Source organism: Eleutherodactylus coqui, chromosome 5, assembly GCF_035609145.1.
Source record: "Eleutherodactylus coqui strain aEleCoq1 chromosome 5, aEleCoq1.hap1, whole genome shotgun sequence".
Classification (NCBI taxonomy): domain Eukaryota; kingdom Metazoa; phylum Chordata; class Amphibia; order Anura; family Eleutherodactylidae; genus Eleutherodactylus; species Eleutherodactylus coqui.
Genome location: NC_089841.1, coordinates 42,880,903 through 42,905,672, shown reverse-complemented (window position 1 = coordinate 42,905,672; position 24,770 = coordinate 42,880,903). Strand labels below are relative to the sequence as shown.

At 48.4% G+C, this 24,770-nt stretch overlaps 1 protein-coding gene across 1 annotated transcript in view; it reads right to left on the bottom strand.

Annotated features, from left to right (window-relative positions):
- Nucleotides 1-14,784, bottom strand: part of TTC33 (tetratricopeptide repeat domain 33) — a 164,777-nt gene extending 149,993 nt beyond the window's left edge. Inside the window, exons 1-2 of the mRNA XM_066602390.1 lie at nucleotides 14,693-14,784; nucleotides 11,987-12,213 (exon numbers count right to left, since the gene is read on the bottom strand). Of these exons, the coding sequence (XP_066458487.1) occupies nucleotides 11,987-12,207 (221 nt within the window). The 5' untranslated portion in view covers nucleotides 12,208-12,213; nucleotides 14,693-14,784. The remainder of the gene's footprint in view (nucleotides 1-11,986; nucleotides 12,214-14,692) is intronic.
- Between the last annotated feature and the right edge of the window lie 9,986 nt (nucleotides 14,785-24,770).

The following is a 24,770-nucleotide window of genomic DNA, read 5'->3' as shown; positions in this document are numbered from 1 at the left end:
GCAACCGGAGACGTAACGTGAAGGATGTGGAAAAACTGTGAAATGTCTAATTTAGAGGAGCATACATACCGGGCACAGAAATGAGATTTTCACATTTCGCATCAGCAAAGCTAATTACCCTGGCGGCATCGTTACCACATCTGGCCAATGAATCATCGAGGGTGACACAGGGCAAGGCTCGAGAGGACATAAAAAAGGTTACAATGTAGCACCGCCAAAGAGGCATCATGAAAAAAAACTGATGATTGAGGTTACTTTTTTGCTGATCTGGATCATGAGAGTTCCAAAATATGTGCCGCGGGATCATGAAGGATTCACAAAAACATGTTTCCCAACAAGTCACACGGTCCAAGGCAGTGGCTGCAGCCCTCCAGATGTTTATGCACTACGAATTCCAGCATGTCGACACCTTGATAGCGCAACAGATGAAAATCTACCCACTTGTTGCAGCTGCCACTGCAATGAAAAAGGTAAATGCCAATACCTCTATAAGTAACGGATCATCGTCTTTAACCCCTTAAGGACATGACTATCTTTGGGGATTTTTATCTTCACGTTTCAGGAGCCATAATAGTATGAAGGTTGTCTGTTGATGGATGAGCCGCAGTACTTACTGGTACCATTCTGGGGTACATATAACGTATTGTATAACTTGGGGGAGGACAGGCTGAAAGAACACATCAATTCGGCCATTTTTTACGGCCTTCACCATGTGGTATAGAGGACATGACGTTTTTCGGTGGGTCAGTACAATTATGACGGTATGAGATCTCAAGTGTCTGGGAGTCTAAGAAGAAAGAAGTCAGATAGTAAAACCAGTACAGACTCCGGGAGAAGTGCTGAATGATGGGTCTTATAGTTCAGCTGGAAGAGCCTCCGGCAAACTGTCCTCAGTGAAGGCTAATCTGATGCAGAGACATACACTGTGCGGAGAAAAGTATTGGACACATAGAAGGGAATGGCATTAGGGGTTATTCGCATTCTTCCATCTGGTGTTGGGTCGCTTTCGGCCTCAGTGACTGCAGTAACCCTCCTAGGCCTCGTTCCACCATAGACATGTGGGAATTTGTGAGAGACATGTGGGTTTTTGACTGGCCTCCATTCCTGGAGGAGAGCTTCAGATAGTGATGGGGGGGATGATGGATGTGTTGGTTGTGCATGGATATGACGTTCTAGTTTGTTCTAAAGACGCTAAATGGCATTGAGATCCGGACTTTGGGTCGGCCAATGAAGTATGTAGACGTTCTGCTCCTCAAAGCAAACCTCAACCCTGCGTGCCGTATGACATGGTGCTCGGTCATGTTGGTAGAGAGACAGAGCTGTACCACAGTATTCCCACAGGGTAGGTGATGCCACATTGTCCGGAATGTCTCTGTACCCATTGGTGTTGAGCACTGACTTCAATACAACCAATGACCAAAGTCCTTCCCAGCAGAAACACCCCCAACACCATAACAGAACCTCCTCCAAACCTCACTGTTGGGACAATGCAGTCATGTAAAAAACGCTCTCCAGACAACTGCCATATCCAAGTGCTGCCATCCTACCGGAAGATGGCATCCTGTGATTTATCTGTCCACAACACTTGCTTCCACTCATTTACAGTCCGTCGCTCCAAGCCCCATCGCAGGCGCCGCTGTGCATACACTGCTGTGATGTCGTGTGCAGCCGCTCGTCCATGGTAACCCTTCACATTTAGTTCCTTACGGATGGTTCTGGTACTAATGGATGTCCCAATGGCCTGTGAGACCCCCTGAGCGAGGGCAGACAATGTGTGCGATGTCTTCACAGCTCCTACAAGGCTTCGTTGTTCACGTTCTGAGCTAAGCTGTCTTTCCCGTCCGACAGCATATACACCGATCCCATGCATTAGATGGCAGCGTATATCGGCCGGCCGTGAAAACGCCAGCCAATATACGCTCGTGTGAATAAGCCCTAAGGGCCAGCTGATATATGCTACCATCTGATGCATTGGATTCCAATGCATCAGATCCCACAGGCAAATTCCCGCAGCATAAAAGCGCCTGGCCAGGCCAATATAGTGCCGGGCGCTTTTACTACGGGCAGCAAAGATAGTCCTGGAACTATCCTTCTGGCCGGAATACATTGTCCGCTGCCGTAGACTCCTATGGAAGCCAATGACAGCGGCCGGAGAAGGGAGGTCGGATGGGAGTTTAGCAGCGTGACTGCTAAACTCCCTCCCCCTTCTCTCCTCCCTTCCAGCTGTTTGCAATGAGAGAGGCGGCATGGGGGCGGAGCTAAGCTTCACCCCACTCGGCCCCCTCCCATTGCTGGGAGCGGGCAAGGGGCAGGGAGGGGGCGGGAGTGCTCCGTCCCCTCCCATTGCAAACAGCCGGAGGGGAGGAGATTGGAGGTGAGCCGGCGAGGGGGAGCTAAGCTGTCTATCCCCGCTCAACGGGCCGGGGTCGTCTGTTAGATTTGTGCGCCAGTTCACACGTTTTTACAGCGCACCAGAGACTTCCCCTCACACCATTACAGCACACTCCTGGGACTAAACTGTGAGTTTCACCAAAGGACCCCATAATCATAAGTAACCGGCGCACCGCACTCCACCCTCAGCAGGAGGCGGCGGACGGCTTCCCTGTTACTAGGAAAGCTGGGTAATCACTAATGAGGCCGCCATTGCAGCTCTAATACCGGATGTCCCACATTCCTGAATTGCAGCGATGCATGCCTGCTTCCCAATTACCACATAACTGTGGAGATTAGCGGGTCAGGAATCTGGGGAAGCCTGATAACAACCTGCCCTCATGGAGGCCGTCCTGGTTGTCACCCCGTGGCAGAGACGGGTAATTCCCTGAATTCTAGATCTTTCCTCATGCAGCTTTGTGTACGATGTCATTCTCTGTAGGCAATGGGAACAAATGTATCAAGCAGCTCCTTGACTAGTATCTTAAGATTGACAGTGAAGCTACACCAAGGAGCAGCAGTGCCACCTGCAGGTCATGAGTAGTACTGCACATGGAGTCCGTTACATGAAGAGCCGCTGGAAGCAGCATGTAATTCCACACAGGTCTCATAAAGTAGTATCACACATGTTACAGCCGCCAGATGTATCTCGGTCTGCAGGTGACTGACGTAATACGGCGGTTATAACAGACTAGCTGATATACCCGGCTTCGCCCGAGTTAATTTGGTACTGGTGTTTATCTGGTGTTCACATGGAAAATCTTATGAAGTCGTGGTTACTTAAGAGATACTGAGGAAAAACATATGTTCACCATTTTGCATAGTTCTCTGCGTTACCCAGGAAACACCACGTGGAGGCAACCATGCGACGTTTCCTTTATATAAAATGACATCAGGAAGTGAGAGAATTAGATTACGTACATAAAATTTGGACACTAATTCTTTTGCGCTTAGAATTGAATTATCGAGTTGGGACCCATTAACTTTTCATATTTATGACACAATCAATGCTTGTGCCAAATTTCATGTTTCTATGACATTGGGAAGTGAGAGATTTAGATTATGTACGTAAAAGTTGGACGCTAATTCTTTTGCGCATAGAATTGAATAATGGAGTTGGGACCCATTAGCTTTCCCTATTTATGACATAATCAATGCTCGTGCCGAATTTCCCGTTTCTATGACACCGGAAAGTGAGAGAATTAGAATCCGTACTTAAAATTTGGACGCTAATTCTTTTGCGCATAGAATTGAATAATCGAGTTGGGACCCATTAACTTTTCCTATTTATGACAATCAATGCTTGTGCCAAATTTCACGTTTCTATGACATTGGAAAGTGACAGATTTAGATTACGTACGTAAAATTTCGACGCCAATTCTTTTGCGCTAGAATTGAATAATCAAGTTGGGACCCAATTTATTTTCCTATTGTGCAGATAATCTATGCTCGCGCCAAATTTCATGTTTCTACGACATCGGGAAGTTGGAGAACTTTTGGCGAGTCAGTCAGTCAGTCAGTCAGTCAGTCAGTGAGGGCTTTCAGCTTTATATATATATATAGATGACATTCCTGTAGTAAAGCAAACTAAAATGTGGGGGGCTCAAGAGCCCCCTAGGGTTAATTGTAGCCAATCCCACCACAGCCTTTGCCATAAGCTGAAAGTAACTTGTATTGATATGTAATAAAATTTATTAGCGTAACAATGAATTAAAAAGATCGGAGTCTCCATATAGTGGGAGTGTGATACAGAAACAACACCCTGCCTGGCTGATGGTGCACCAATATTAGGGTCACGACTAACACTTGCTGCAAATGGTGTGCACTACCATCCAGCAATACACCGCTATATACTGAAGATATGGCAAGTGATTAGATCCCTGCATGAACTGCCAGCATGTGTGATAAATGCTGCCAGATGAACTGAGACTGATCAGCTCCCCAACACGCTTCACCAGAGCTCTGGCGTCATCAGGGGTATGGGAGCTATGATATCTCCTACACCCCTGATGACGCCAGAGGGGTTGCCCTTGTCAGAGCGTTTACTCCACAGTTAGTTAAATACCATTCCAGCAGTCAGATTAGGGATATTCTTATTAATTCGCCATCCGTATTGTTTCCATCTTATCTGTTTTGGGATCTGGCAACCAACACCAACTGCTTATCAAGATCCGCTGGAATGTATTTACATGCTTCTTCATTTATTCACCATGGAATATCATCTATTTCCATAAATTACTGATATGTATGCAGATATTTAAGGTAATTAATGAAGTATTCTGTTTTTAATTATTGGAATAGGTGCAGTCAACTACAACACTGGAGCTCCAACTAAAAATGCCCAAAAGCACAACTCGCCATTCCTTAGCACAGATGGGCTATAACAACAGATAGATGAGACTCCGGGGGGGGGAAAGAGCCCAAAAATTGTATCACTGAGCAGCGGAGAAGCATCTCCTGGTCGGATGGATCCAGATTTCTGTTGCCCCGTGCTGATGGGAGGTCAGAATTTGGCACAAGCAGCATGAATCGATGACCCCTTCCTGTCAGCTGGTCAGAACATGTCAGCACCTCCATCTAATCTGCAGCAACTACAAGAAGCTTCCTGTCCGCAGGGGCCGATATTCCTGCAGAACGATTTCATCACCTGGTGGAATCTACGCCACGATGAACTGCTGCCATTATGAAGGCCAAACGGGGTCTAACACGTTACTAGATGGGGGTCTCTAATAAAGGGGTCGTTCAGTGTGGATTGGAATAAGAAGGCAGTAAAAAGTGAGTTGCCCTTCACACCTTCATCGAGCTCTAAGACGGGGCAGCTGAGGAAGCAAATGAGGACACAGGGATCTCTGAGCTTCCCAACGAAGGAAAAAACGACTGAAAACGTCATCAGAATGTAATTAATACCAGCGGTGCGAACCGACGTCAAACGGCAGCAGGACCGAAACTGGAGACCGCGGCACAAATGCTTCTCCAGAGATTTAATGTCTTTGGCAGAGAATAATGAATGCTGTCCCTTCGGTTCCTTCCGTGAGGAGCGGCCCCGCAGCGCTGATTTATGGGCCCAGGATCCAACACTTCCACAGAGCGCTCCAGCTCCGCAGCGCTGAGCAGATACTTTATAGCAGGGATGTTCTCCTGATGAGACCCAGTAATGACCTCGTTATCCGGGGGGGTATTCTCCTCATGAAGATGAAAAACAAATATCGATTTCAAAGGTTACATAACAGGGAAACATCCTACAAAGCGGAAAGAGGAGCGGGACGTCCCTGCCGTGCCGTGTAATAACAGCCGCGTGCCGCACCAGGAGCGAAGAACACATCATATATACCGTATGCACGGAAAGGACACTTTATTAGAGACCCCATCTAGTGGCGCGTTGGACTCCTTTGGCTTTCAGAACCACAGCAGTTTGTCGTGGCTTAGACTCTACTAGGTAATAAAATCACTCTGCAGAAATATCGGCCCCTGCGGACAGGAAGCTTCTTGTAGTTGCTGCAGATTAGATTGAGGTGCTGACATGTTCTAACCAGCTGACAGGAAGGGGTCATCAATTCATGCTGCTTGTGCCAAATTCTGACCACCTATCAGCATGGGGCAACAGAGATCTGGATCCATCTGACCAGGAGATGCTTTTCCGCTGCTCAGTGATACAATTTTTGGGCTCTTTTGCCCCCCGGAGTCTTGTCTTTCTGTTTCTCTTATACACAATGGTGCTGGAGCTGGTCGTCTGCTGATATAGTCCCCAAGGAAGTTGTGCGTTCAGACAAGCACCAGCGTTGTATTCGGCTACTCCTGCCTCTGCAGCGCCTGTTTGTCAAAACGATTCCTGACATCCTCCTGTGACCCCTTTCAGTGATGAGTTGTTTCCGTCCACAGGATCCCCTCTCACTGGATGTTTTTCCTCCATCACGCCATTCTCTGTATACTATCCATACCGTTACATGAGAAAACCCCACGCGGTCGGCAGTGAAATCCCGGTTAGTCTAGCACCGATGACCGGACTCGTTGGAAGTCGCTCAGATCGTTGTTTTTTCCATCTAACGTGGATTCACACTGAAACTGATACATGGAGATCTTGTCACGTGATTTTATGCTGCACCCCGGGGTCACGGGGAGAATTTCCCTACAGGGAAGTGCCAATCATGAGAGGCCCGGGCTCTAATAAAGGGGCCATTCTGTAGATGTTTGACGCATTAACATGACTCCATTGGGCACCAGGCTTCTTGTTCCTGGGGGCTGTTCTGTGAACACCTCTCTGTTGCTGCCATCTTGCATCTCTTCGGGGAGTGTTAGACTCTGCCTGCAGTCCGGGACACCCGGGGCAGTATAAGCAGAAGACATTGTTGTAGCCGGTGGGGTTGTGGATGGTGTGCAGCTGACCTCCCTGATATGGGACAGGGATAGGTCTTCTCTACATGTAATACTTGGGATAGCCCCTCTGAGAATACAAGCCTGCAGGCCCTCAGCTGATCGCCGCGGGTCCCATTCTCACACCTCCTGCAAGTAGGACATCAGAAGGTCTGCCGGGATGGGAGCTGCTCTGAAGCTTTCCAAATCCACGGCACTAGTGTGGATGTGTATTGGGAGAAATCCGCAGCGTATCTGGGGCTATCACTGACATGCTGCAGAGTTAGATTCTGCTCCGCATGTCAGTTTCCATAGCAGTTTTTTTTTTTGCAGCGTGCGTACTAGATTAAGAAAATCTCATCCACTTTGCTGCTACTGTAAGTACGGCAGATGTTCCATGCGAAAAGTCTGCACAGCAAATCCCACCGGTGTAAACCTATCCCCTGTACTGGGACATAAAGGAGGGGTCCCAAGTGGGTGACCTCATCCTATGACACCCATATGCCTTATTACGGCACATGAACAGGGCATGCCATCTTGGCACAACCGCTTTAAAACGGTGATCCAGTTACTGGACAACACAGGGCTGCCTGTAGGATCTGCTGGGATCCAGCGCTGCAGCCCCACTGTGGTCCCAGTGTTTGTTGTGACAGGAGATCAGGTGAAGCTGCAGCCCCGCTGTGGTCCCAGTGTTTGTTGTAACAGATGATGTCACAGGAGATCAGGTGAAGCTGCAGCCCCGCTGTGGTCCCAGTGTTTGTTGTAACAGATGATGTCACAGGAGATCAGGTGAAGCTGCAGCCCCGCTGTGGTCCCAGTGTTTGTTGTAACAGATGATGTCACAGGAGATCAGGTGAAGCTGCAGCGTCGCCGCTCGTTCTCCTGGCATTGGCGCTCACATCTTAAGCGCCAGCCCCAATGAAGGCGGGTTGTCCAGTCACCAGTCTACACCTATAAGGTCAGAGACCGGGCAGGATAGAGTACAATACCCGCACATTATTCATGTTCTCCTATGGCTGAGGTGCGTGGAAACTGCTTTGCGTCAAACACAGAATCGAAAACATTCACGGCACGAGATCTAATCGTTCCTCTGTACGGAGTACGCAGCTCTCATGCAGACTGCAATAATACTTTTTGGGGGGTTGTTTTTTGGTGGTTTTAGGAAGCTGATAATATGGCGCTCTCCGGTGGCTTACATGTGTAATAACTGAGGGGTTTGTGGTTCGCACAATGACTAAGCAGATCTGCTGCAAAACAGGAGAAAAATCTCCTTTTATTGGAGATGCCAGAACAAAAACAGACAGTTTTGCCAGATGAAACCTCAGAGGGACTTGGCGAAGCGTCGGAGAGGAGGCGCGCTGTGTTCTCACTTTATGTTATTGCTACATAACAATGGGAGTTTGAGGACACAGAGGTATCGTGTGGAGCGGCGGACGGGCCAAAAACACTCATCTGTGGTCAAGTCTGTGATTAGCGATGACACATCAATGGCCCTGTGATGTCATCAGCCGTGTAACATGTGACCTCAGGTCGGTTATGAACTATTGGAAGTATTGGGGGAGTTCCCGCCGACCTCGGGCTGAGGGTTTGTATCGTCCTTCACTGTCTAATTGTTAAAAATTACTTCTGGGAAATAGTTGGGTGTCGACCAATATGGCCGCCATGAACAGCTATCAGTGGGAGCGCCCCCCGCCTAAACATACGATTCACTCTCTGCTCCCCGTATAACCAGACCTCTGTGGTTTAGGAGAAACCAGGAATAGTGCGGTAAAAGGGTTTACTGTAACTAATGTTAATGTCCTATCATTAACCCCTTAAGGACCGGCCTACTCTTTTTTGCCTGCAGCGACGTCTTCCAGGGATCGTAGCGTTCCCGTTTTCCCATTGATGGGGGGGCAGGATGTTTTTTCGCAGGACGAGTGTTTTTTTTAATGGTAATATATTGGGGTGAATATACTTCATACTAATTTAAACCTTTCTGTGAATCTAACGAGGTGCGGGGGCCTCCGGCATTAGGCCAGTTTCACACAAGCAACAAAATTTGTGCGATTTTCTGGTGATGCGACAGCGCTACAAGTCGCATGTATGTGAAGCCCGTCCTTTCCAATGGGTTCCTTCACATTAGCGATGTTTTATAGGCTGCTACATTGTGAGAAAAAAATCCCGGGTTGCTAAACATTGCGGGATCTGCGGGGTCTATGGCCCATGTTTCCCTATGGAACCTTCCTTTCTGTAGCATCGCATGAAAACGCGGTTTTCGTGCGATGCGATGCAACTTTTACAGTAGAAAGTCCAACTGTAAACGTCCTAAAATAAGCCCTAGCTGCATTAAAAAATACATCACCTAACAGCCGCTGTCCGCGCCGCCGCACTTCTCCTTGCAGGCCTCTGGCACTTGTTTTGAAGTCTTCTGTCAGCGCTTCCTGAATTGAAGGTTCAAGAACCCCACCTCCAGGAAGCGCTGGCTCTGACTGGTTCTCAAGCGCCGCAGCTCAGCCAATCAGAGCCAGTGCTTGATGAACCAATCACAGCCATTCAATGAATGGCTGTGATTGGCTCTCGAGTGCTGTGGCTCAGCCAATCAGAGGCTGCACTTCATGGAGGTGGGATTTTTCAAACTCCTGACCAGGAATTGTTGCCGAAGACAAGTGCCGGGGACCCGCAGAGGAGACGTGCGGCAGAGCCGACAGCCGCTGTTAGGTGATGTATTTGTTTATTATGCAGCTATGGCTTATTGTCAGGGTAGGGCTTATATTCTAAGACCCCCACCCCCCGGAAAATCCTGGAAAAAGAGCAGTACAAAGACACGAGGGTTTGTAGCGCTACAAAATTGTGATATTGCTGCAAGAAAATGTATCGATATCACTGTCACCCATGTGAAAGAGGCCTTAACTTTGATGTTAAAGTGTAGAAAGGGGGTTAACAGTGAACAGTCCGCTCCTGGGTAAATGGAGTGTGCCCATTCAAACACTGGCGGAAGCACATAAGTTACCATTATACACATGCACAGCACTGCTGCACACATTGTACATGTGCACAACATCCACAGCTCTGCTACAAGGAGTTCTGCAGCAAAGACAATACAGCTCTGCTACATCCATACACACAGAGGGCTGCAGAGTTCTCCCAATGATCAGGGTAGGGCTTATTTTCGGGGAAGCATGGTACTAATTGCAGGCGTCTGTACTTCTTCATATTTTACATTTATTCTTTAGAAAATAAAACATTTTGAAAGAAACAGAAATTTTGTTGCGTTTTTTTCTCTACATTTCCGTTTTTTAGTCCCACTAGGGACTTGCCCATGTGACCATTAGGCTGCTGCTGTAGGCTGATGTCACACAGTCCTTTTTTTATAAAAACACCACATTCAGTCGGTTTTGACGCAGCTGTGTTGTTTTGCGGAGAACAACGCTGTATCCAGATGTTTCCTGAACGGCAACAGCAAAATATGAAAAGCCCCACGAACACTGCGAATTTCTAGAGGCGTTTTTCTCCCTTTTCCTGTATTTTTTGGGTCCGTGACGCTGTTATAGAATTGTAGCACTTTCTTATAACCTTCTCTATATGGAATCAAAACAGAACAGAAATGATCGCTGGTCCACGTGAAAAACGCCTCACCACATCCTATTTTTGTCCGTATCATGGCTCAGAATTAGGGCGTGCAGATGTAGGCCGGGGCGCAGGCGCTCCTTATCCTCTTATAATAAGTGTAGTGTACCCGTAATATCACAAACTTACTAACAGTCCTGCAGGCGATCCTTACAGCAAACCAGAACGGCTTCCATTCCCGCGTCCAAAGATCCCGTCCTGAAGGATTCTACTGCCCCCAAGTGGTCAAGTGAGTAAATAACAAGTCATCCTGCTGCATGGCCTGGTATCCTATAACGGTCGCTCCTATGCTGTGGGGTTTTCCAGACATGTGCTATATACAGTACCAGGCACTGCATTAGGCACGGTCACCGCCTGTCATGGCGTTATCACCCGTCACGCACCACATTCTGTACAGGGTTACCAACAATAACCAAAGGTATCAATACCCTCTAAAGCCACTTCTAGAGGTCCTGCGGGCACCTGGTTGATCCCGATGGTAGGATATATCTTTGAGACAAGCAAAGGCCCATCCGCGCTGGAACTTTCCCGTACGTTTCAGGTATGCGAGAAACGTACATAAAAAAAGGTGTAAAAACGCGCGCATTTTAAGCACATGGTTACATTTTAAAATCACGTATGTAATCTACATTTTTAACAATTTTTTTTTTTTTTTATGAAAGTTTTGTAGCTCATCACAAAAAAACGCGTACGTTAAGCGTATGGAAGCGCGCCGCCACGTGACGCCGCTGAGCCTCTCACTCCCGCAAGCAGAATGCATGAAAACGTGTCAGGCTAAACGCATGCGTAGATTGACTACATTTAACCCATTATAGCCTGTGGATCCGTGAAACGCAACATATTCATTCTGTTCTTTGGACTAAAGCGTGTGCGTTCCATGGATGAACATATGTCGGTGTCACCCGGCCCCGCGCCATATATGTGTAAGCACACGCAGCCGCTGCAGCGGCTCATCAATCAGTTACTGCGTTACTTACTATGCAGCTCAATGTTATCTACGCTGGGCGATCGCACCTTCATGTTGCGCCAAAGCTCATTATGGTCCGCAGCCCATCTACACGTATAAACAGGGGGCACTGAGGAAACCCTACGGGGGATCAGTGATCGTCACCACAAACTCTGAATCAGCCTGTGTAAAGGCCAGGTAGACGAGTGCCGATCTCTTTGATTGTCAAATGTTTTGATGTCAAAGACCCTTGAAGCGACTCTCCAGTCCTGGGGACAAAATCTGTCTAGGGACCAGAGGGGGCAGTTATATTACCTGATGTGCTTCTCTATCTGCACACTGCCCTGGATCTGTCTTTTCCTGTGGCCCCTCAGACGTCTTTCCACGTAGCTGCTCTGCTTCTACCCAATCGGTAGCCAGACATTGCATACTGCTTTCGGATTGGCCAGTGCCGCTGATGTGAGCAATGTTGGCCAATCAGAGCAGTGTGCAGTGTCTTAGACTAGCGGTGCGCCCCCAGTGGTCAGCGTACGTTGGGTAGTCTACGAAGCTGCATGACTACATTGGAAGGCTGCCGAAGCGCCGAGACTCTCTGGGGTACAGGGTGATGATACAAGACATGGGATAGATGTAGACAGCCATTGCTCGTACCTTCCATTGAGGGCCAGTAAGGCTCCTTCTTCCTTCAGCCGCTTACTCTTGGAGACGTTGTCCTCCACTAGAAGGCCTTTCTTGCGTTTAATGGAATGCAGCCAGTCTACATCGTTGCTCCCGATGCCGGCCGCCTCCTCGGCAAACTCCTTCTCGAAGTTCTGAGATGTCACCTTCGACACCCTCTCCCCGATCTTCCTCTTCCATCCAAAGGAGGCCATGACTGACTAGAAAAAACAGCAGAAAAAGCCAATAAACCGAGTGCAACTCCAGTCCGATGCGTCAGCGTCGCCTCAGGATGTGTGAGGAGCGGCTCTTGTTTTGTGGAGGCACATTTTAGGTAATTGTTGTTACCCTGTGGCACAACGTCTTCTCTTAAGGAGACTCTAACCATCTTTTTGCACCCCTCTCTGATAGCAGCACAAGGCAGTACCAGCCACACTTATTACACTGATCTGTCTGCTGGGTGCATCTGTGCAGGAGTTTTGGAGAAACTTACATTTTATCAGTAGTTGCACATAGAGGACTACAGGAAGTAGTCCTGGATATGAATGAGCTGCAGGCTAGCCACACCCACCTTGCCCTCCAGCCAATGGTGACTGCTGTCTGCTATTACTATACATAGAGAGAGATCTGCCAATCATTGGCTGGAGGGCGGGGTGGGTGTGGCTAGCCTGCAGCTCATGAATATGGAGGACTACTTCTGTGTCTGGCTGCTACTAATAAAATGTAAGTTTCTCTAAAACCCGTGCACAGATCCACACAGCAGACATATCAGTGTAATCAGCGTCACAGGCGCTACCTTATGCTGCCCTCGGAAGGGGGTGAAAAAACACGGTGATAGATTCCCTTATAGATTTGCACTGCTAGTCTTCTTTTAGAATAAATCTGTGATTTATTAGTCGACCCTTGTCTGTTTTAAAACGAATCAGAACTCTGAAAAATGTGTTCATAATTGATAGTCTGGGTTCCAGCATACTGGTGATACACAAGCTACTGGTCGTAGCGGCAGCGTGTGGGTATTACAGAGTGCGGGAGCCGTTACACTGGACCAGGGGCTGATTTGAGCTTTTGTTTCGCATGTGTGCAGGAGTCCGGGAAAGCTGGGTACAAATCAGCCTGTACTCTTACAACTCCGCGCTGGCAATCCGCTAGAGTGACCGACCGAGGCTCTGCCGTGACAAGCGGTCGTAGCGGTGAGAGCACTCGGATTAGTCGATCCGGGACAAATGGGTGGCAGCAGTGGGATATTTAAAGAGTTTGTGCCAGAGTTAAGCGATTAACCCCCGCAAGAAGAAAGTTAGCGGACTCTTTGCGAAGATCGCCGCAGAACTTCTACAAGGCATTAAGTCAGTGCTAAGGGAGTAAGGCATACTGTGTGCACCCTCAGACAGTCCCCCCCATCTCACAACATTGCTGAAAGGGGAAGATCACACTGAAAACAACGGCTTCTGCCGCCGTGCATCTCGCAACGCACAAAACTCGTACGAGAAAAATCGCCATAAATGGGTTGTACCAGACAGACTTTTGTCGCCTCTCCATAGGATAGTGATAAAGGTCTGACCAGTGGGGATGTCACCACTGAGACCCCTAGTGAGCCTAAGCTCCGCCCCCTCCCATTGCAATGAGCGGAATGGGGGCGGAGCTTAGCACACTGGCTCCTGCAAGGGGGAGACAGCTTAGCAGAGCTACACTGTCTCTGCCGCCCAACGCCCCAGGCTGTCTGAACAGGCGCCAGATTTGTGTGCCCGTTTACGCGTTTTTAAGTGAGCGAACATTAAACCGCCTGTGCCCGTGTAAATGAGCCTAGAATCACACTGGCATCAGTAGGCATTTTAAGGTTACGTTCGCACGGGGATGGAAATGGTGCGGAAACTCAGTAGAAAATTCAACATCCAAAACAGAGCGAGAATCCGTGCCGCCGGGCGGAATGAGACTCAAGGGTTGGTCAGGGAGAACGCTCGCCGCACCTCCCGATTGTTGGCACTATCGGCGCAGCCTTCCTCCTGCCTCCACGGCGGCCTCTAGTGTGCGCAGCGCCCCCGGTCACATGATACGGAAATGGCTGCCTGTGACGAGTCCCTGCGGTCGGACCCTCAGACAGGAGAGGTGTGGGTTTGGCAGGGAGACCCCTCTGACAACCCTTGTTTATACCGCAAGGAAAATGGCGCTAAAATAAACCCATAAAGCAGCGGCCTCCCCAAAATAATACACGTTAATGAAGAAATGTCGCACCTCAGCCCTCAGACAACGACTACACATGAGGGTCGGCCGCAGAGAAGTAGGCCGCAGCAGCACGCTTATGGAAGTCATCAGGAAGAAAATCTGTCTGGCGTTTCCCATAGCAACCAATCACAGCGCAGCTTTGGACTCATACTGTTGAGGTAAAATGAAAGCTGCGCTGTGATTGGTTGCTACAGGCAAGGCAGAGTGTGGTGCCCATAGCAACCAATCACAGTGCAGCTTTCATTGTACTTCAGCAGTATACAAGATGAAAGCTGCGCCGTGGTTGGTTGCTAGGGGCAACAGAAACAGGTTTTCTTTTACGCCGCTTCCATAAGAGTGCGGTGCCGCAGGAGCTGGGATGGTCGGGGTTCTATTAGTTAGAGGACTATGAACAGCCCCCGTGCACCGGTAACCCCGCTGTGTACAGCACGAGCCGGTGCCGGGCAGCTCGTCGGCCGCGTTCACATGACTGCGGTTTACCTGTAGTTTCTTCCTCGTCCGTACGTACACAGCAGCGGTGAGAGAGCTATACCGTACGGCCAAACATAACCCACCCCAGGAATATAGAACTAGAAGCAGAGGATGAACATACGACGTCAAGACTTTCCCAGGGTTAATTTATTTTCGGCCGCGTCTTGTCCATTGCTTTCAATATCCAACCAATCATCATCGCGTCAGCTGCTGCTTGCCGTGACGTAAGAGTCACGTGTTGTAGAGCGGGCACGTGACACGCTTGCGCGCAGGCCCAGGGTCTTGTGAGATCCCAGTGTGGAATAACAGGCCGGTGGCCGCGCTGTGTGCCGTTCATTGCGCCCTCCGTGAAATGATAGACTAGAACCGCGCGGTGTGCAGGGTGATATGATGGTGCTGCCCCTGCAACCAATCAGATAGTTGCTTGCATTGGTAGTTGAATCTGATTGGTTGCTATATGCAATTCACTCAAAGCAACCAATCAGACAATTGTTTGCATTTTAAATTGAATCCGATTAGTTGCTATGGGCAACCTCCACTTTCCAGGAACCAATCAGACGATTGGTTGAATTTGGTTGCTATGGGTAACCCCTCATGCTTTGCATGTGATATCGGCAGCGGGGAAAGGATTTGTGGAGTAGAACGGTTACAAGTAGACATGTAATCTGCACGCGTGTTACGTTTTTTTCTCCCCTGACTACGCCGTCATTGAAATCAATGGGGCCTCGCAGACGCCCTCGATAGCAGGGCTGGGTGACGCCTTCCGGCGCTGTGATTTGCGAGCAGAGTCTGCATCGCAAATGTGAAGGAAGCCATTGAAAAGCAGGGGTTTCCTAATTCTGCGTCTTCATGCGCTCTCGCATCGCGCAAAAATCTCGCTTCTTTGCGCGTGCAAAAAGTACTGTAAACTATGTTGATGTGCTTGTAAATGTGCAGCACCCATTCTGCGCAGTGGGTGTTATGTACTTGGCTGTGCGTGGTTTACTGTAGATTCCGCAGCAAATGCCGCCCATAGCATTGCAGCGGTCAGGGCAAACTTTTTAATGAGGGAGACAGTGGGGAACAGAATGGTGGGTCACGGTGGCTCTACCCTCACATCCCAAAACGCCGTCTGTCCCGGCAGCATGCCAGGGTAAAAGCTAGCGGCTGTGCCAGCAGAGAAATGATGGCACATTTCACGTGACGCCAGTGCCCCTTTTCCAGAAACCAAATAAAGATTCCACAGTCAAAGTGTGGTTTTAAACCGGAGGCCCGCGGTTTCTACTGGGTATTTCCAACTCTGATTGTCCGAGTACATTACTGCCACAGTCTGAAGTACAGAGCCTCCTGTCACCGCCCTCCGACACACTTGCGTTAGACACACACTCTTTTCCCGAGCTCCCGGCGTCATGAGTCTCAGTTATCTGATGGAAGGTTCTGCGGCGGTTCTTACTTTTCACGCACTTTCCCTGCTGATGTAGCGACATTCATTGCGCCAAACACTCACGCCAGACTCGTCCTCCGACTTTCAGTAGCGGCGTCGGTACTGTCCCTCTACTCCATAGTTAAGCAGGGGAGTGTGTAGCATCCTCCGCAGACCCCTACTCCAAGAACTGATGCTCACTGCGGGTCCCCTGAGGGGATTCATCTCAAAGCTAGCATCAGAGCCTCAGCCTCCGGCTCACACGTCCTCCTTCCCCGACTGCATCTCTCCTCCTTCTCAACCAATACCGCCCCCAACTGCTCTACCAATCACATCACACAGAGCAGTCCTGCGGACACCACCAAGATTGGTGACACTAACACAAGACATTGACCCCAAAAGGTCACCTCGGCGGACACAAAAACCAACCACCATGTAGACACACAAATACATAAGGACAAATCCCTGTGGGGTGGGCAGGCACGGAACATGAAGGTCCCCAACCCTGGGGGCCACTACAGCATGCAAGGCACGACTGATTCTTCATGTACATGAGCGGAAACCAACTGCTCGCGGATGTAAAATCGCAGCATGCGCTATTTTGCTGTTGATTCCGTATGGATGGCTTCCAACCTTCAGGTCGTGAGCGAGAGCTTAGGACTGCACACTGCTGCCTTAACACTCTGCACCAAAAAATACATACTTTTTAGGTTTTTCCACCTTTCTTTTTATACCTTCCTTTTTGCATTGCTGTATTCGGTCGCATAAGACTAGTTTCACACGGGCGATCGCGAGAGAAAATTGCGGAAAATCGCGTTGTTGCTCCCACGATTTTTGGGCACCAGCAATGTTTTAAAAAAATAATCTGGCATCACATCGCTGCCGCTCGCGATAAAGGGAGCCTTCATAGGGGAACATGGGAGATAAAAAAGAATAAAAATCGCATAAAGACAGAGCGCGCCGCGAACATCACATCAGTGGAAACATCGCAGACCGGAAGGAAACCATCGAAAATCGCTGCTTTCATAATCTGTTTCATTATCGTACGATTTTCTTACCAGCATGAAACCACCGTAACTTTTTGATTTTTCCATGAATGGAGCCCTGTGAGGGCTTGTTTTTTGTGTGACAAGCTGTAGTTTTATGGGTACTATTTTGGGGTTACATCTGGCTTTTTTGATCACTTTTATTATTTTATTTTTTATGGGAGGTGAAATTAAAAAATAACATTTTCATTCCGTTTTTTTTTTTTTATGTCTTTTTTGTTTTAGCATTTGCCCTCAGGCATAAAATGTGTGTTCAGTTTATTGCACGGGTCGTTACGGATGTGACAATACAAAAAATCAGGGGGGGGGTTGATTTAATTTTTTTTTTCTAAACAAAGTGGATATAGACGCAAAAAAAGTTTTTCTTTTTAACAGTAATGCATTATCGGTAAACATTGCAATCCAGCGTCTTGTTGCCATGGCAACCCATCCGCTCTCTTATTACATAGCGGAGAGCCAAGGACATCACAGAGGGAGTGCCCTCCCCCTGTGAAGCTTTTTCATGCCACAATCATGCAAGGTTTTAATAGCGAGGATCGGTGTTCTCACAGTTTCCCGCTGTTGCAGAGGGAGGTTGGCTGTTAGTCACAGATGGCTCCTGAGCCCGCGCCATCCATAGGGCATCAATGTATGTCCATTTGGAGGAACTGCTTCCCACCCAGGACATACACTTACATCCTGGGGCGGGAAGGTGTTAAACAGAAGAGCCCGGGAGAGTGGAATAGTCCATATAAGTGTACCAGAGCACTCGGCATTAAACATGGCGCCAAAGTTGGAAAAAAAACTTTTCTAGAACAATGTGGGGAGAATGGACAGTAAGAGACGTGTTTATAAAGTGTTATTGCTGACTGCTAAACGTCTATCTACTACAGATTAGTTATTAGAAGACTTTCTGACAGTGAGGGTGATCAATGAGTGGAACAGGTTACCACAGGAGGTGATGAGTTCTCCTTCAATGGAAGTCAATGGATTTCTGAAATAGAACATGCCACGATTTGTTTGCCACGCGAGATTTCGCACGGACAAATCGCGGCTGTCTGCCTAGGATTGCGTTTGCTAACGCAATCCTATGGCAGCTTCCACGGGCGGAAATTCCGCGGTGTGCAGGAGGGTAAGTACTGCTGCGGATCCGCAGTAATGGTGCAGATTTGGATGCAGCTTTTCCACGCGGAAATTGACACAGGCATTGGAGTGGGTTTTCCGCTTCGTGTGAACGTACCCCAAAACTTACAACATGAGGTTGGATGAATGTACTAAAAAAAAAAACCGCAGAAAAGGAAATATAAAAACAGGCAAAGAAACCCGCACTGCATGCAAGTATCAGCCAGTACCCCATATTAATCAATAACTTGCAGTGCGGAGCCCAGGGTGCATATTTGGTATTTCAGCCGCACTTAAGCGGCATTGCCGATTAGAGCCACCTGATTGGCTCTTTGGCACCACGTGACTACACTTGCATGAAACTCACATGTACAGATGAGTGGGATACGATTTTTTTTTCTGATTCCATAGGAACAAATGAGTGATTTGTAACAGAATCACTGGAAAATAGGTCTTTGATGTGCAGGAGGCCAGGAAATCCTTTGTTCCAATGGCAATAAAACTAGCTAGTGACAGGGGGATGCTAATCGGCCGCCTGCCAATGAGGATCCATGTCTCTGCCCTTGCCCATAGACCAGTTGACTCCGGGGCAGATTAATGGGAGAATCTTTTAATAACGGATATTTAGGCATGTAGGTCCGAGCCCAATATGAAATATGTTTTTGTTTTTTGCGGGACGAGTTGTAGTGTTCAGTGGTGCCATTTACTGCACCCTATAATGTACTGAAAAACTTTTTAAAAATTCTAGGTGGAGTAAAATGAAAAAAAAAAAGACGACATTTCGCCATCTTTCGGTGCGTCTTGTTTCTATTGCACACAAACTGCAACAATAATGACCTGATACCTTCATTCTACGGGTCGGTACAATTACTACAATACCAAACGTGTAGAGGTTTTTCTTTTTTACTATACTACTCTTTTTTTTGTTTTGTTTTTTTAAAGACATTTAATTTTTTTCAATCATTTTCTGCGGTCATTTTGTGTGTGCAATAACTTTTTTATTTTTCCATCGACCTAGTTCAGCGCTGGCTCATTTTTTGCGGGATGTCCTTTTATTTTTCGTTAGGACTAATTCGGAATACATACGACTTTTTGATCGCATTTTATTGCATTTTTTCTGGGAGAGGGTGACTGAAAAAGTGCATTTGTGGCTTTTTTTTTGGACGACGTTCACTGTGCGGGGTAAATAAAGTGCTACTTTAATAGATCGGACTTTTACGGACGAGGCGATACCAAATATGTATTTTTATTTTATGATTTCGATTTTTTAATTACAGATATGGCAAATAAAAAATTTTATTGACTTTTTTTTTTTTTACTTAACTTTTAAGTCCCCCCGGGGGGACTACAACATGCGATCCTTTGATCGCTCCTGCAGTATGACGTAATGCTATAGTATTACGTCAGACTGCCTGTCAGAATGCAGTATATCAAGCCACCCCACGGGAATGGCTTGATAGGCAGTCTGCTAAGGCTTTCAGGAGGCCCCCGGCTGCCATGACACCTGCACGGCTCCCCCGATCTCACCACGGGGGGCCATACGGAGGCCCCGAACATAGTTCAGGGGCTTTAAATGTGGCATTTAAAGGGTTAATAGCTGCGAACAACCGATCGCGGCTATTGCCTGCAGGTGTCAGCAAATGATACAAGAAATAGAGATGCAAATGATAAAGAAAAAATTTTTCAAAAAACCCAACCAAGTCAGGTTATTGTTCAGCTGGAACCCCTTCAGAGCGTTACGTTGTTTCATTGGAGGGTCTCCGTTCTGTAGTACAAGGAGCACGCAGGAGGGTTGTAAAACACAACATGTAGCAGAGCTGTCAATAACCCGGATCCATCACAGCGCATACACCACCGACCGCCCGACCGCCCTGCTGTAGGCCAACGGCAACGGAGGAATTCCCGGATATAGGAGGATTTACAATATCCCACAGCCTGTGACTAAGGCCTCTTTCCCATGAACGTATATATGCCCGCCGTTTTCACGGCCGGCCAATATACGCTGCGATTTGATGCATTAGATTCCAATGCATCAGATCACATGGCCGTATTTCCGTGACATAAAAACGGCTGGCCAATATAGCGCCGGGCGTTTTCATGTCGGGCCCAACAGATAGTCCTGGAACTATCTTTTGGGCCGGAATACGTCGGCCGCTGGATGGGCTCCTATGGGAGCCAATGACAGCGGCCGGAGTGAGGGAGTTTAGCAGCTCCCACCCTCTGCTCTCCACGGAGCTCGCGCTTTGCAATCAGAGGGGGCGGGGCAGAGCTAAGCACAGCCCTATCCATCCTCCTCCCTATGCGCTAATGCTTAAATAGAGCCATCTGTGATTTCCCAGCGTTGGATGCAGGCAAGCCCGCCCTCCTGCCCCATTCTTTCTCTGCTTCCATAGAAGTCTATGGGAGCTTCCTGCATATATCATCATGATAGGTCTTGCCCTATCTTTTGACGCGGCGCACAAACCTTGAGACCGCGGTCTCCGCTGCGCTATTTTTCTTTTTTTACGCGCCCAATAATCATTCATGTTCATGAATACACTGGAACCCAATGCTTCAGATTGTCGCGATTTTTGGGCTATTTTTTAACACCACATGTATACGGTTATGTGACTAAGGCTAATTTCACACTGGTAAGTACAAAATCAGGCTGTGACATCTGGCCCGATGTCTCGTTCACCAACATGCGATTTGGCTGCTGATGGGAGGCGTTTAAAATCAAAACTGCATCACTTCAGGGAAGCGGCGATCGCGGAGTGATGCCCATTGTTTTCAATGGGAAACCTTGCATCGCACTCGCAAGCAGCCAACACCCAGTGTGATGCTGCCGCAGGCCCCATTGAGAACAACGGGCAATGCCGCTTACCTGCAGCTGATATCATATTATGCTTCGCACGCTCTCACCTACTCTAAAGGTTTCTCGCAATCAGCGCTCCTCGGCTTCCAGTTCCCAGCGGCCTGTAGTGGCTTCACCTGACCAGGCCGCTGGAGCCAAAAGGCCAGAGAGGCTTACAGTGTGAAGCCATCAGAGATGAGGAAGCGTCACACAGTATGTAAGCAGCTGCAGATATATGGCTGATTTCCAGTCAAAACCTGCAGCAATGGTACGGAATTTCACTGTTTTTTGGATGCGGAGATGCTGCGGAATTTGCCATGGAAATTGCATTTCCTCCACATATAAACATGCCCTAAATCAGCTAGAGGTATGCTGCCACTTGCAGAATGGCCCCCAGTAATAGTGACCCCCCCACAGTGGCCCCAGTAGTACCCTACATCAACCCCAGTAGTAACAGTGACCCCCCCCCCCCCCCCCCCTCAGTAGCATCAGTGGCCTAATTAGTAATGCTGCCCCCCACAGTGGTGATACTATCACTACTGGAGCTGATTTAGGAATAGTGTCTCCTAGGAGTGTCCTCTATATTGACCCCAGTAGTAACAGGGGTGCTCTCCACCCAGTAGCCCCAGTAGTAATAGAGCCCCTCTATATACTTACATTTTCCTCGTCTTCAGAATGCCGCTGCTGCAGCACCTCCTCCTCATCTCCCCTGCGGAACTAAGAAGTCAGGAGAGGAGGATCCCAGATAGACACACTGCCGTCAGTATGTGCATCCACTGCGGTGCAGCAGAGTAATTACTAACTGGGAGCTGCGGCATCCTGGCTGGTAATGACTTTAATGGCGATCAGACGTCCCAAAAGCGGGACAAATTGTTGTCCTGCTGTAGTCCTGGGAAAAAGGGGACCTGATTATTAAATTAGCAGTAGGCCCAGACAATGATCCCCACCAAGCAGCTGTTTGCTTGAACTAAATTCTGCAGGAAGTGGACTATAGCAGCCAAGTGTGGTATTACAAGCCAAGCTCCCATTGGAATGAATGGGAACTTTGCCTGCAATGTCATGTCTGGCCACTACAGTAAGAACAGAGTTGTCCGCTTCCTGCAAAAAGCAGTTGAGTGTACAAGCATGCCATGCCTTGCAAACAGCTGAATGACCTGCATTTATGGCAGGAGGTCAAGCAGGCACACTGCAGCTCAATTCATGTCAACTGGACGGACGGAGATTATTGAGCTCAAGCACTTGAAAGTAAAGATTCATTCCGAGTCCTTACTCACACAAATGCTAGCTGCGAGAAAACATCAACTGGGAATTGCCATTATGTAAAGCATCGGATTCCAATGCAGTCATTTACATTGGGGATTTTTTTTTTTTCTCGCACCGTCACAATTGCAACTGAAAATCACTGAATCACTGGCGATTTTCAGCCTCCATTTTTTCCTTGCAGCGTAAAACTATAGGCCATGTCGTCAGGGAAATCACTGAGAGCTCTCATAGATTACTATGGGAGCCGGAAAAAGGGGGGGGGGGGTGTACCTGCTGCGGCGTTTGTTGTAGAGTCCATTCATGCGATGCGCTCATGTGGACTAGAAAACGCTAATTCCAAAAAGGAGTCAGAGCGCAGCGTCACCGCACTTTTTTCATACAAAGCACTTTTATGTAAAGTGCCACCCTGCTGTGGAGGCGACCTCGGGTCGTATTTACACAGGCGGGTTTATCATACGGGTTTTGGGCGATGCGAGACGCAGGAGGATACAACCCATTATCTGCAGCAGGTCTATTTACCAGGATGATTGTATTAGAATGATAGTAAGAAACGGAAAAATCACAGCAGGTCCTATTTTTTCAGTGACCCCCGTTCTTATTTACTGTGGGAGTAGAGCAAATGGCGCACACAGACAGATGCAGTTTTCACGCGAGGGCGCCGCGATTATTATTTTTACTATTGGAAAATCCTTTAAAAAAAAATCCCAGATGCAAAGTGGCATGTTTACAAGCACGATCTGGGTCCGAGTTTCTGGTACTCGCCCGTGTAAATAGACAGGCCTGACAGCCATGGAAGGAGTGAAGCTGGTACTCCTCAGCCAGATTAATAATGCAGGTGGATTCCCATACAGTGGGGAATCTGCCAGGACCCCCAGGGTGGAGATAGGAGATTCCTGCAGCGGGATCAGCCAGAGGTTTGTGTTACAGTCTTCCTCCCCATTTATATGGAAGCCCTTATGGGTGATTACAATGTAAAAGGAGAGGACCGCTACAGACTGCGACTACAAATCTAAATCCTGGCCAACCATATTCAAGAAAGTGGAAAATGGTGAACCTGATAGAGCGGCCCGGTGATGCCACATAGAACAAAGCAATGAGGTGCAGAGAGGAGTTTATCTAAGCTGCATCAGCTGTGCACTGGGGTTACCAGGTCATCGGATGCACTCTGGTGTGTCAGATGACTGCCTGAGGGGGAAAGCAGCACTTCTTACAGGCTCCCCCTTCTAGGCATGGGCGGGACACACAGGCTCCCCCTTCTAGGCATGGGCGGGACACACAGGCTCCCCCTTCTAGGCATGGGCGGGACACACAGGCTCCCCCTTCTAGGCATGGGCGGGACACACAGGCTCCCCCTTCTAGGCATGGGCGGGACACACAGGCTCCCCCTTCTAGGCATGGGCGGGACACACAGGCTCCCCCTTCTAGGCATGGGCGGGACACACAGGCTCCCCCTTCTAGGCATGGGCGGGACACACAGGCTCCCCCTTCTAGGCATGGGCGGGACAATGTGGGACACACAGGCTTCCCCTTCTAGGCTTAGGTAATGTGGGACACACAGGCTTCCCCTTCTAGGCTTAGGGAGCGTGTGAGTCCTGCATTACCTGTGTATGTGAAGCAGTCCTTACAGGTTTTCCTCTATGCATGGATGGGGAAAACCAGTCGCCCCCCCCTGGGCTTCCCATATACAATGGCATGGCGGAACAGGACTCCCTTTATATGTGAGCAGGACTCGCAGGCTCCGAGTTCTGGCAGCAGGTAATCTGACTATTCAAAAATATCCAAATACTACATTATAGACACACAGGAGACATGACGGCAGAATAAGACCCCCGCGCCGCGGTGTTTGCTCTTAGATTTCCTTTTTATTCGTATCTCAGGATATACACGTTTATCCCAGGCGTGTATAAAATCATTTACATAGACTTTCCAACAACAGACATTTTCAGGACACGTTACTAAGATGGTCGTCTGGTAACCAGGATGTCTTAGATTAACCCTTCAGGCTCGGGCTACACGGCAACTTTCAGGCTCGAGGGGAGTTGCAGTAGCAAAAATCGGCATGTAGCCCTGTGACCTCACATGGAGAGCAATGAGGTCCTCAGAGGGGCAGCTCGCCAAAAAAAAAAAAAAAAATCCAGGAGTTAAGATTTTTTTGCAACCAGCATCTCACACTATAACCACCTTGACCTCAGAGGTCACAGGGCTACATGGCGCTTTGGTGGACAACCCTTCTCAGGGCCAAAAGTTGCCATGTCGCCATAGCCCAACGCTGCTGACTGAAGAAAACCTGTAGACCTTAAATTAGAACGGATCCAACTAGATGCAAATCAGAGCACAACCCGGTATCCGGCACCAGTCCTGTATATCTACAAGGGACTGATCACATGACTCCTCATTGCAGCACATTCATATAGAGGAAGATCACTGCAAAAACCATCTGGT